At 35.2% G+C, this 14,298-nt stretch overlaps 1 protein-coding gene across 7 annotated transcripts in view; it reads right to left on the minus strand.

Annotated features, from left to right (window-relative positions):
• Window positions 1–14,298, minus strand: part of DCAF6 (DDB1 and CUL4 associated factor 6) — a 56,502-nt gene that overhangs the window by 15,273 nt on the left and 26,931 nt on the right. For 4 of the 7 annotated variants that reach the window (XM_083361364.1, XM_083361362.1, XM_083361359.1 and 1 more), the window contains exons 10-13: window positions 12,991–13,233; window positions 6,536–6,703; window positions 3,546–3,657; window positions 1,036–1,151 (exon numbers count right to left, since the gene is read on the minus strand). In XM_083361364.1, coding sequence (XP_083217490.1) covers window positions 1,036–1,151; window positions 3,546–3,657; window positions 6,536–6,703; window positions 12,991–13,233 — 639 coding nt within the window. The remainder of the gene's footprint in view (window positions 1–1,035; window positions 1,152–3,545; window positions 3,658–6,535; window positions 6,704–12,990; window positions 13,234–14,298) is intronic. The other 3 variants (XM_083361360.1, XM_083361363.1, XM_083361361.1) reach the window with 3 other exon arrangements.

The following is a 14,298-nucleotide window of genomic DNA, read 5'->3' on the forward strand; positions in this document are numbered from 1 at the left end:
TAAACCTTATTGTATTTATGGTCAGCTCAAACTATTATTTAAACAATTATTAAAATATATTTAAGGTTGTAGCATTTTTGTAGTAGGTGATTCTTTTTTTATGATGTTATTAATTTTTATAAGATAACATTCTTTAGTATTTAGCAAACACCATGTTGTCTGGATTCATGTCATTAAAAACAATAAATAATAATTAGTTTCTATATTTTCATAATCAATACGTTAATTATTTCTTAAATCTTTTCTTCACCCAATAGTCTTCTTCTTACTAATACATATTTAATGCTACATAGTACATATTAGGTAATTCTTGAGCTAGCATTTTACAGCACTTATGTACAGTTATAATTTCTGAAAATTCTTGGTTATTTAATGCATAGCTCCAGCTCTCTAACAGTTTTTGCTCAGCTCAAATAGTAAAGTAGTCCTCAGGTTATGATGAAAATTGGAACTGGGATTGCTGTTGCTAAGTGATGCAGTCATAAATTGAAATCCCAACAGCCCCAGTTGCCATCATGATCTCAGAACACACGGGTGGTTAAGTGAGAGAGCCAGAAATCCCAGAAAGGGAATGTGGGAGACAATATAGGTGCTGTATGTGGACTCTAGGGAGGGAACTTTAAGGACCAGTCATATGTCCGTTTTTTAAAGTACCACCGTAACTATGAACAGTCATTCAAATGGACTTAAGCCAAGAACTACTGATGTTCATAATTCCACAATACTGTTAAATTTATTATCTCTCAGCTTTCAACACTTGAGTTATGTAAATAGGTATAATGAAAAAATGGTATAAAATATATTATAAAAAGAAACAGTCACCAATTTAACAATGTTAATGAACATCTGCTTCCTAACTAAGCTCTTTTGTGATTCAAATAATATATTTTTGTTTGTCCTCTGCATCCAAAATGAAACAAAAATATTATTTGGTCTGTCTAAACAAATATGTTGGAGTTTCATGAGAATAGGTCAACACTGTTATAATTAAAAAAACATGGTGTTTTTTATAACAGAAATTATAGCACATCTTACTTGATTCTTCAGTCTCTGGTGCTGGTACCTCTGAACCTGCAGTTCTTAGGGATTCTTCCTGACCTTCTATTTTGCTCTGATTTCCACTCCCTCTTGAACTTGAAGCTGTGCTACTCCTAGGAACAAATGCATGCAATAGCATATGCACTGTTTTAGATATTTTAGAAATTCTTCAAAAGTTTGTAAAGTACAGACAGAAAGATCAGCTCTATAAATTTAATATTAAAAATTAATACAGCTACACTTTAAAAATATCAGAAATAAAGCAATATAAAATTCAAATAGTAGGAACTCAAAACTCACAATGAAAATGTCTATGGAAATCAGAAGGGTAACAAAATTACATTAGTGTAACAATGTGTTCATTGTCAGATAGAAGGGAAATAATTTGATAGAAAGTATTTCCAATATTAAGAAATCCCCTCAGTTGTTTGCACTTACGTTTTTAAGAGTCTCAATTACAGTACCAGAGTCATATAGTTGTACGATTCCACCCTATTTTGAACTTACCTGAATAGGAGAGCAGGAATGACAAGAATGTAAACAACCATCCACCATCAATTGATATTAAAGATAAAAGGAAATTCAAGTCTCCTCTTCTAAGATAGCAATGCTTTAACCACCATGAAAGACTTCACAGAAATAAAGACAAACATGGCTAGAAAACCAGTGGCATTTGTAACAAGCTGCAACAATGTCAAAATGATAGCACATGTATCATGACATTATCATCAAAAATAACATGGTTTGGTACTTGCATCACAAGTACATACATTTGCACCACGACATCATGCCATTATCTTCACCTTGTTTCTGTGAAAACCCATAATATAAAAATAATATAAACCATATCTTCATTGTATTCCAGGAAGCGGTAAACATATAAGATAGCTGGCTGTTTCTAAGCAGATAAGAATGATAGTTCAGAATTTATAACTAATCAGATTTCAAGCTCTTCACATTCTCTTATAGGACTGCCCTTTTAGAAGAGGAGAGCTGAATTTCTTAACTTAGGCGCTCACTGCATCTGTTGATAACTGACACTTAATTGCATTCTCTGAAGTCCTGCTCCTTGTCCAAGTTATGTTGGAATGTTCCAGTCAACAAGAGAACATGGAAAAAAAGCCTCAGCTTCCAAGAAAATGGAGGGGCAGCAGCAGGACTTTTCAGTCTTTCCTCTGGGGTAGGTGGGGGTTGCCCTACTTCTGCTATAGAAAAATAAACCTTTGTAATAAGTCTAATATATCATTCAAGGACTATAGAGCCCCTATGGAACTGTCTGGGGATCATGATTATTGCCAGGAACATGCACATTTTTGCCTCAAATCATTTTGTATAGAAAATATCTGTCAGAGGTTCATAAGAAACATAAACTATGTATGCACAAATAACCACTTCAGGAATCGTTGTTATGGGCAGGCAAACTACTATTTCCTAACTGGTTTTCTCATGTTGATATAGTTTAGGACATGGTGATATACATGATAGCCTATTCTGAATAGAATCAATCTGTCCAGTAGGATTGAGAAAAGGGTTACTTTAGATCAAGACATGTCAAACACAAGGCCCGGGGGCCGGATCAGGCCCGCAAAGTGGTTTCATGTGGCCCGCGAAGCCATCCTGGAAACAGTGAGGGAACGGCCCCCACTGCCTTGGCCCTGGCCCAGAGACCCTCCTTCTGCCAGAGACCCTCAGATCTGTCCCACTCCTGCCCAGGCCCCCATAGGCACCCTTGATGCGAACACTGTAGAGCTGGCCATGCCCACCCAGTAGGCCATGCCCACCCTGGCCATACCCACCCAGCTCCTTGAGGGCAACCACAATGCTGATGCGGCCCTCAATGAAATTGAGTTTGACACCCCTGCTTTAGATTGTCATTTTTAGCCCTTCTTGATGATAAACCTCCTCCTCTGGAATAGCTTGTACCCTGGAATAGCCTCATTCCTGCTAGTGTTCCAGAAGATTAAGAACTGTGTATTCTGAATGGACATTAGCATTGAGAGGATGGATGGAATATTGCCTCAATAAATGATGCTACGCTTACTCAAGGGACATATGGAAATCAGATGTCCAATTATTGATTTTATTTATTTGTATGCCACCCTTATAATTTTACAAATAACTCAGAAGATGAACATACTGAACACACTTCCTCCTCTTTTCCCCACAACAACCCTTTGAGGTGGGTTGGGCTGAGAGAGACTGACTATCCCAAAATCGCCCAGCTGACTTTCATGACTAAAGGGGAACTTGAACAATGACTTAATATGCTGTACCAAAATATCCTGATATATGCAATGCAATGAGTAATCATTGTCATTACAATTTCTTCATATTCTTCTAATATTTTTAATTGTTTTGTATATAGATCCTCTATCTGCTTCCCAAAGTTTCTAAAAAGAATCAGATACTATTTAGTTTCTAATCAAATTATTTATACTATTACATAACAACTATAAAAATAAAAGTTTCAGTTCAAAATATAGCCCGCATTTGTAATGACTACTTACCATTCATCAGTGAAATCTAATTTAATTGTACTTGTAGTTGTTCCTTCTGTGCTATAATGTAAACTTAAAACAGGTTCACTTGCTCCTGGCCGTGGACTTGCTTTTTCATCATCTAAAAAGAAAGTATTACAAATAAAAATATGTTTATTTATTTATTTGTTTATTCATTTGTTAATAAATAAAATTTTTACTGCCGCCCACCTCCCTCACAGTTACTCCAGTTGGCTTATAAAGATAAAACCCCAGTATACAAAAAAAAACTTGTACATAATTGTGCTATTTAGCTTGTGCTAGCCATGGTCTTTTAAAGATATATAAGATGTAATATTGATGTACAATATGTAATAAGAAATTTGTAATTCTGTCCTTCTTGGCAAAGGCAATAAGCCAAGGAGGCATAAAATTAAAATTTAGAAATGAATAAATAATTTCTACACTAATAAATGCTGGAGCCATTTTATCTTTTTAAAAATAGTAATGTTTATTATATTCTGTGTATGAATGTTTCCAGTAAATATATTTAATCATTTTAATTTGACAATTGAAACATTCTGAGAAATAATAGCTTCCAATTTTTATTGTAACTTAGTAGAAAACTTCAGTAGTCAGGAGGATAACAGACTAAAACACTATACTCTTATATATGGCTTGCCTAACCTCTTTTGAGGAATAATAAAAAAATGCAATTTCTTATTACAACAGAACTAAGTAAAATATAATTATACCTCATGAATTTAGATATTTTAAAAATAAACTTCATGTTGAATTATCTGATACACACATACATACACACATACCAGTAGCCAAGTTGGGGCACATTATCCTGATCTATGTGAATACTAAGAGACAATATCAATTTGATGGCACATCATCATCAAGCCCAAAAACGTGTAACAGATCACTGTTTTTATTTTACAAAATTCATCTTATATAACAAAAGTCATAGAAGGAATGACAGAAACTACAAAAACCGGGATCTCACACAAGTTTTGTAATTCAACATGCTGATAATGGATGCCTCCAAAATATTACTTTATGCATATTATGGATGATTGTGTAGTAAACCAGACATTTAGACTGGATTTACCATTTGTGTCCCATCTATCGAATTTTTCCCAAAGACCTGAGATAGGCAGATGTTGTTTAATAATATTAAAGGTATTGTCACAGGATGTAAGATGATGATGATGTTTATTAATTATTCGACCTTTATATATATAAAAAACTCAAGGCAGTGGGCATACCTCATACTCCTGCCTACTCTCCCCACAACAATCCTGTGAGGTGGCTTTTCTGTGACAACTGGTTCGAAGCTCCATTACTGGTTTTCATACGTAAAAGAGGCTTAGAACTTATAGTCTCCTAGTTTTTAGGCAGCACTTAACCACTATATCATACTAGCATATACAATATATCAGAACTTAGGCTTGGCTCAAGACATCAGTTCATCTCTTTCCCACATAATGTTACAGGATATTTGTCATTTTTTTTCTTTGATTGCTTCAAGGAAGTGAAGTTTGTCTAAGGGGTTCACCCATACACTCAAGCCCTAAAAGGCAATTCATTTCCACATGCAGATCAGTCACTCTATGTTGTTGTGTTGCTCAGTGAAAAAAGGAACTAATATGAAATATTTTGAGGACAGAGCTTCATTCTGCCAATAGACTGGAATTTCATTCTTCAAAAAATATCTAATGCAAGATACTAAAAGGCAAAAGCTTATTATCTTATATTGTGTTAAAGCATGAAAAAGATTTTCTGTTTGTTCTAAGATCAAGGGTAATATCAGCAACATGGAATTTCTCAAGTTCATTTCAAACAAGGATTATGCTTCATTAACCTTTACATATTTATATTTTACAAGGATTAGCAACATCAATTAATAAAAAATCCAAACTATGAAGTGCAAAACTGCCAAACCTATCTTTGTCATGCATTGTTTTTAACACGAGATAAATTTTAGTAATTTGTGAGTTAAATTAAAATGCCACCTAACAGAAGGATGAATTTATAGTTTTTTTTACTTCTTCAAATGGAAAAATCTTATAATTCAGTTGCTATTTATCTGAAATTGAGTTCTGTATCCCAATAAAAGAAAACAAAGCCAAAAATCCACAAACCCTTTATTCTTACAAATCACAATGGGGAAAAAATCTACTATGAAGCCTTACCATAAACAGCCTCAGATCAGATACCCAAACAACAATCTTAGAAAAAACATACACAATTCCTGGTTGATCTCAAAGGCTATCTTTGCAGTTTTAGCAGAAATGAAGTGAGGTAGTTTCTCCTGGACTTCCATTCCAGGGAATACTTAACGAAGTTTAACTAAATCTAGTTAAACGCTGGCACTAGGGCAGGGGCCAGAAACCTGAAACAGTGAAAGAGCCACTCGGAACCGGTTCCCTCACAAAAGGAAAAACTGGGAGCCACAAAAAATGTGTGCACATGCGCGTACATGCACGCATGTGCAGAACAGGGTTTGACTGAAGAGTGGAGCCAAGGCAAGATATGCACCTACCCTGCATATTTGAATTGATTGGTTGAACTTTTTTAGTCCCACCTTTTTCTTTTTTTTTTTGGAGTGCACATGGCAGAGGACTGGGAGCCGCAGGGGACGGCTGAAAGAGCCGCATGCGGCTCCGTTGCAGACCTGTGCACTAGGGTTAATGAATTCTTTCAGTTCCTCAGGTTGGAATAGAAGGGCTTTAATGGTACAAATGATTATGCTGGAACAGTATTTTTTTTTAAAAAAAATCACATTTTATCCAGACGTGACATATCCTTAACTGAACGTGTTACAGAGGTAAAGATCGATCCAGCCAAGTATTAGTCAGTTAACTGTGTGACGATAAATACCAACAAATGCAACAGGCAAGCAGCAACTGCATACACTATTTTGTTCCTGAGGGAAAGCGTCTTGAGCAAACAACAGCAGCACAAACTACGTAACTACATTAGCTGCTTAATAAACCTTGACAAATGACAACCTGTAGGCTGAGGGTCCTGTGAGGATCCCTTAAGGGAAGACTGATCAGAGCTGGAGGACTGCTGTGCTGAACCCTCCGCTAGCTCTCGCTGTCTCTGCTGTTCAGCCTTCTTAAGCCTCAGCCGCTGCAGGCCCCTACGGAGTATAGCTAACTCAGGTGCCATTAATTCTGACAGGAAAAAGGGTGTAAAAAAGAAACAGGCATAGAACATAAGATAAAAGGAATACGACTAAAGAGCAAGGTAATAGATATTATGTAGAAAATACAAGACAAGCATCAAATTTCATTTTTAAAAGCAGACTATTAATACTTAGCACAGGAGCAAAATGTGCTTTACTTATTTTATTTTTCTTAAGTATGAGAATTATGCTCATTATATATGTTTTCTAGCTCTACCTGCTCAACTACTAAGGCAGTTAAGTTCTGTAAAATTAAAAAAAACAAGATATAACCATGAAGATGCAAAAAATATATAACAATCCTTTCCTGCACAACTCCCACGCATATAACTGTTTCTACTCTAACAATATTTATCGGCAATTAAGAGATCAATGCAGTATGTGGGCAAAAGTGAAGCTTAACTGTCAAAGTTGTCATCGAAATTTTAGGCTGTAAACTACAATATAAAATACAGTCCTATTTGACTGTGATAAAGCACACCACTGTAAAACTTGTTTAATGCTGAAATGAGGGAGGGGGTGTTTTTGTTTTTTGTTTGCTTAGTCAGTTTTCAAGTTTGGGATTTGGTCCTTCTGTCAATAAAGAACAAAACTGAAACATGAAAGTCCATGCTTACTCTAACATATAAGCGTGTGTCATAATTTTTGTTTTCATGATGACAGTAATTAGATTAGGCAACTGCTAAGCTGTCTGTAATGAATTACTCCTCTATCCCAGTCAACCACAACATATCAAAAGATTTCCCAATACTCGGCAGTAATCACCCACGAGGAATAGGGCAATTAGAAGACTTTAGTGCTCAATTTGCAGAAAGGAAAGAATTGCCATTTGATATATTACAATGTTTTCATGTTCTAGTATATGAATAAGTGAGACATTAAAAACTACTATAACAGTAGATCTTATGTAAAGAATTAACATTATGTAATTCAGAGCATAATAATTCATTGTTTTGTTTTCAGACCATTATTATATTGCTGAATTGGTTTCATGACACTTTTTGGAAATATGGACTAAAAATAAGAAAAAAAGGAATTAAACATTCAAGATCACTTGTGGTAATAACAGGGACAATTACTGCAACAAATTCTTCTCCTATAGGCAATACCTTTTCTTAGTAACAATCTGATTTAAGTAATATTTAGAGCATTACCATTTGAAGGAGTATTAACTACCATATCAGATTAACTGATTTGTTTTCTGGCTATATATCACTTAAAAATAGCTTGGCTATAACAGCCACAACACAGTGAGCTAATTGCTGAAAGGTACATAGAAGATGTCCAGTTATATGGCACTATCAAACCATCTTAAAAAAGTAATCAACGTTGGATAGAGTCAATATTTGGATGGGAGATGCCTCAGAAATTTCACTCCTATACTAGACTTGAGAGAGGTGGAATGGGAAGCCACCTCCACTCTTGCCAGGAAAACAAACTGGGCATATTTTCCTCAGAGTTAAGATGTCCTCCAAGGAAACTTCATTTTTTTTTCATTTGGAAGATATTCTTTTTTGTGAAAGGTCTTAGAACACTATGGCCTGGCAAAGGAACACATGCTTGAATTTTATTGTGACAGGATTGAACAATATAAACACATAAAATAAGTTCAAAATAAACTGCATTCTAATTGTTTCATTCTCATTTGTTTATTTAATAAATTTATATGGGTACTTATCTCACAAGAAGTGACTCTGGGTGGCGTACAGCAAAAAGTATAAAAACAAGAAACATGTCAAACACGGTCATATTTTACAAAAGCACACACAAGAGATCTGATCAGCAATAGAGTCACCTCAAGATATCAAGGGTGCCCTGATGTCAAAGCCAGGTAAATGTAGTTCACCTCCCAGTGCCAACAGAATCAGTTAAGACCTTCGCTCTTTCCGCCGCGACCTGAAGACTTGGCTATTTGAACTTGCCGGCCTGGACTGAGGGACTGGGATTTTAGATTTTAAATTTTACATTTTAGAACGTGTTTTATTGTTTAGGGCTGCTTGGTTTAATTTATTTTAATTTTTGTATATTATGTGTTGTATATAGTGTTTTAATTGCCTTGTACACCACCCCGAGTCCTTCGGGAGAGGGGCGGTATATAAATCCAAATAATAAATAATCCTCCAGGACAGAAACAATCAGGTTAACTTAGACAAATAAAGGTCTATGGAATAGTAATAGCTACAGTATTTTCTCCCAGTTATTTCACTCTATACAAATCACACATTTGCAAAACTAATTCATCCACAGGAATTCTATAGATGAGGAAGCACACATTAAACAATGTTTGAGAGAAATCTACAATTGATAAATATGTTTTACCTCTAAATCCAATTCTTCTATACTGCATTTGAAAGAATATAGTAACAGTTTTATAGTGATATTCAATATTTGAATAGAAATCTCTTATATTGTTTTCTAAGAATTAATACAACATACCATACTAATTTTGAAACTGAAGGGAACAGCTGTTTTAAAAATACATGTGGGGCATTACTTGGGAATTACCAGTTCAAATAAAAGCAATCCAAAATTCCACTGGGTTGATATAAATCCCTAAGTATGCCTTTAAGTGTTTTTCAAGTTATCCTAATAGCACTTGAGAGGAGCATTTTCCAAAATGATACAGTGAGGGGAAAAATTATTTGATCCCACGCCGATTTTGTACATTTGCCCACTGACAAAGAAATGATCAATCTATCATTTTAACGGTAGGTTTATTTTTTTTTAAATCCCAGTTATATCCCACCCTTCTCCGAAGACTCAGGGCGGCTTACAATCTAAGAAGCACAAATCAATGTGCTTAGCAATAGCCTTCATTCTATGTATATACCTGCTTATTAGGGCTTTTGGGCCCCCCAAGCGGCATTTTTACAAAGTCAGCTTATTGCCCCCAACAATCTGGGTCCTCATTTTACCTACCTCAGAAGGATGGAAGGCTGAGTCAACCTTGAGCCTGGTGGGACGCGAACCTGCACTAATTGCAGGCAGCTGGAGGAGGCATTAAGGAGGCATTTTAACAGTGAGAGACACAATAACAACAAAAAAAATCCAGAAAAACACATTTCAAAAAAGAATCTGGAATCTGATTGATTGTTTGCTTCTGTGCACAGGTTGTCTTTTATACAGGTGGTAAACTGAGATTAGGAGCACTCCCTTTAAAAGAGTGCTCCTAATCTCACCTAGTTACCTGTATAAAAGACACCTGGGAGCCAAAAAATATTGCTGATTGATAGGGGATCAAATACTTATTTCACTCATTAAAATGCAAATCAATTAATAACTTTTTTGAAATGCATTTTTCTAGATTTTTTTTATTGTTATTCTGTCTCTCACTGTTAAGATAAACCTACCATTGTAATTATAGTTTGATCATTTCTTTGTCAGTGGGCAAACATACAAAATCAGCAGGGGATCAAATCATGTTTTCCCTCACTGTAAGAAAACAGATTCTTCAATAACTGGCACTAGGATTATTATTATAGTTGATTAAGCCTGCTATGGTTTCATTCCCCATCAAATTTAACCCTAAACTTGATGCTCAATTGCTAAAAATGACATTTCTTTACTTCTGGAATAATGGTGAGCAAGTGGACTGATTTCTAAGCAAAAGCCATAAGAGGATGAGGCTCATTTGAAACAGCGGAAATATTAAAGCAGTTTTTATGGAATGTATTAATCTTTACAGTCTTTTTATGTAATCCAGCTCAATATTCTTTACTAAAATGTTTCATATTTAATGCAGAAATCATATTTCCTATGAATATAGTAGCATTTATTGCACATGCTACACATGGAGCATAAAATGGATTTTATATCTTTTAAATATTTTTAGTTTCATTCCTGGAAGCAAGGAATTGCAGGACTTAATACATGAAGCCAAAGCTATTTTCACAGATATTATTTTTTCCTAGCCAGTACATATTTCCTACTCAAAACATATTTGCACAGTCTATGCCAGGGGTAGGCAACCTTGGCTCTTTTATGACTCATGGACTTCAACTCCCAGACTTCCTGAGCCAGCATAGCTGGCTCAGGAATTCTAGGAGTTGAAGTCCATGAGTCATAAAAGAGCCGAGGTTGCCTACCCCTGGTCTATGCTATGCAGGGTTCTCTGTGCAGATGTAAAGCAATTTTGAGCCATCTTTCCTGGCCCATTAGATCTGGCAGAGAGAACATGCTGTGGATGCCATCTGCCAGGGACCAGAAAATGGGACTTGTCTGCCATGATGTTGGCCTTACAGAACATTCTCCCACTGGACATTACATCAGCTTTATTCCTTTTGCTGTTCCAGAAGTCCTTTAAGATTTGGTTATGCCACCAGGGCTGAGGGTCCCACAGAACTGGAATCTTGTTTAGATGGCTCTACTATTGAGATGGATGTACTCACATCCTGTCTGCTTGGGGTTTGCATATACTTTAGTTTTAGAGCCTTGGTGGAGCAGTGGGCTAATGCCTCCTTAAGTAACACCAGCTGTCTGCAATTAGTGCAGGTTCGCATCCCACCAGGCTCAAGGTTGACTCAGACTTCCATCCTTCCAAGGTAGGTAAAATGAGGACCCAGATTGTTGGGGGCAATTAAGCTGACTTTGTAATAATGCCGCTTGGGGGGTGTGTGAAAGCCCTAATAAGCAGGCATATACATAGAATGAAGGCTACTGCTAAGCTTGTAAGCCGCCCTGAGTCTTCAGAGAAGGGCGGGATATAAATGGAATAAAAATAAAATAAATAATATGTTTTTAATGTTGTATTTCTAAATATGTTTTATATCTACATTGTTTTTTATTGATTACTTACTGTATCCCACCCAGAATCATGTTTTGTGAGATAAGAAGCTATATAAATTAAATTAATAAATAAAATGAATAAAATGGCTCACAAGAATTTGAGATAAAATCCTCCTAAGCTTTAATTAAAATTTAACAATGAAATGGCAATATAAAATAGTACATAACATGTGAACCTTTCTATAGCCAATTTTTTTTTGAAGCTTGCTTTCAATTTACTAACACCTCTGTTCTTTCCCATCCTCTGTTTCTAATGGTAATAAAGATGAAGTGTTGTTGTTTACCATATAAATTATAGAAATGCTAAAAAAAAACCACTGTGTATATTCTAATAAAAACAGAGTGAGAATGGAATTTAGGCTCAATTTCCAGTAACTCACAAAATTGCTTCTATAGGATTGTAGCAAGAATCCCAACATATTGAATATTCCACTTCTAAAGGGCGCTAAAGGTGCTTTGACCACAATTTTTGATATAGATTTTCAATTACTTTCTACCATTACAGGTTTTATAAATCTTCATATAGATCAACTGGCAATATAACTACAGGTAGAAAAACTAGGCAAAAGCAGCATTAACCAAGGAAGGGAAAACTACTTTCTACTATATTGTAACAGTCAGCTCACTAAGTTACATGAACACAATGCAGATGTGGTACAGGATGTATGGTTCAATAAAAATAAGAAAATATCCATTGTAATGTAAGTCTAATTCTTGCCTGTAAATGATTAGTACAGTAAAGAACAGAACAATTAAGAGACAATAACTGATTGGTTCCTTCATAGAAATCACACATGGTCAGAACCTAAAGATTCATGCAACTAGTTCTACAAACCAAAAGAGCATTTTTATGCTTATATTTCTTAAACAATAAGCTTCCATTCATGTAGTAAGCAACTTTGGGGGGGGGGAGTTTTTTTGAAACTGCAAGTGTCTTACGTTCAATATATACAGTCATTCTTGTGAAAGATGGTTGAGTATATAAAGCAGTTGTTCAAATCTACTTTTTTTCTAAGAACCATCTCCACACTAATTATTGCTAATTTAGGTTATAAAACAATTACTTCATATTTGCATACTAGCATTACGAATTCAAAAATATTTGTAACCTAACTACAGTTGAACAAATTTTAAAACAAGCTCTATGAATGAAACTCTGGGAATGAACAAACTCAATTCTCCTACAAACTTCAACACACACATTACACAGCTGAAAAACTGTTCTTGGGGGGGGGGAGGTCAGAAAAATGAGCTAAACATTTAATGGCATATCTTTTTCAAGAAAAGTAGCAATGTACTGTGTTGTAACAAATTATAGCCAAACGTCAGAGTAATAAAATTTTGAGCGAAGATTAATGTAGTCGATTTTAGAACTGGAGGTCATGCGTCCAAGTACGTGACCACACTGAATATTGGTACAATAAATATGTATTTTAAAGCCCTGATACAGATTAAATACATGTACTGTTTTAACAAGAAAACTTTACATACCAGGTTGGTGAAGTGTAGGAGGTGCAGGTATCTCCAAAAAAGGTCTTTGTTCATTGTCAGGAGAGGAGAGTAAAGAAGTAGAAGGAGGACTTTCTGTTGATGAAGATGTTGAGGGAGCTTGAGCTGACACTGTAGAGGATGATGACTGCAATTGTTCAGGACCATCTACTTCCATGGAATTTTCTGTTTCAGCACCTGCCAAGACATTTCCTGGGGTAGAAACATCTGATCTACTTGTTCCACCTTTGAAGAAAAGCATCAACTTAACTTTGCTTGTTTTTTTTTTTAAAAGATTATCGGTTTATATTTACTGAACACAGTAGCAAATTAATACTTTCAACAGAGTAGATTAAATGTGCTAAATGTGATACTTAAAAGCCTTAAATTTGGAGGGGCCTGTTTAAGCCATCAAGTCCAATCTCTGCTCAATGCAGGATGCCAATTAAATCATTCAGATACTGTCAATCCTCTGCCTGAAGGCTTCTAATGAAGGGGAGCCCACAATTTTTGGGTAATAATTTCCATTGTCAAACTGATCTTGTTGTTAGGATATTTTTTTCTAATGTTTGTCTGGTTTTTGTTGGATTGATTTCAGTGTTACATGAGTCTACACCTTTCGATAACTGAAATCCATTACTGCATGTTCTGTAATCTGCAATGAGACAAAATGAGATATTCTTCTACATGATAACTTTTCAGGTATTTGAAGAATGGTATCATTTTCTTTTTGTTGTTGTTGTTGTATCTTTTCAAAGCTACACATGTCCATCATCTTCAATCTCATTTTTCAGGACTTAGTTTCTAGTCCCCCCAATCAATGGTGCAGTTCTTTGAGCCCTTCCATTTTCTCTTTGAATCTTTGTTAAAATTATTTCCCAGAACTGAACAAAGTATTTGAGTTAACCACAACCAGCATTGGAGAGGATGGATTTGGAAATTATGCTTCTGTTATGTACTTTAAAATACAATTTGCTGTTTTGTGGCCACTTCACACAATTGGCCCATATTGAGTTTGGCCTCAACTATTCCAAGATCTTTTTTATAAATACAAGTCAGGGTTTATAAATTTCATCCTATGCCTAGGCATTTGATATTTGTTTCTTAAGTAAAGAATTTTGTACTTGTTTCTGTTAAATTTGATGTTGTAACTTTTGGATAATTTCTACCAAGATAATTTTCTTTGTCTTCTATAATACAGTTTATCTGTATCATCTGGAAATATGGTAAACATTCTCTCCCTTTTTATTGAAATATGTAATATTTCACATACAGGACTGATATTTCTCTTTAATGAAGAACCATTAGTGA

Source organism: Vipera ursinii (assembly GCF_947247035.1).
Source record: "Vipera ursinii genome assembly, chromosome: 4".
Classification (NCBI taxonomy): domain Eukaryota; kingdom Metazoa; phylum Chordata; class Lepidosauria; order Squamata; family Viperidae; genus Vipera; species Vipera ursinii.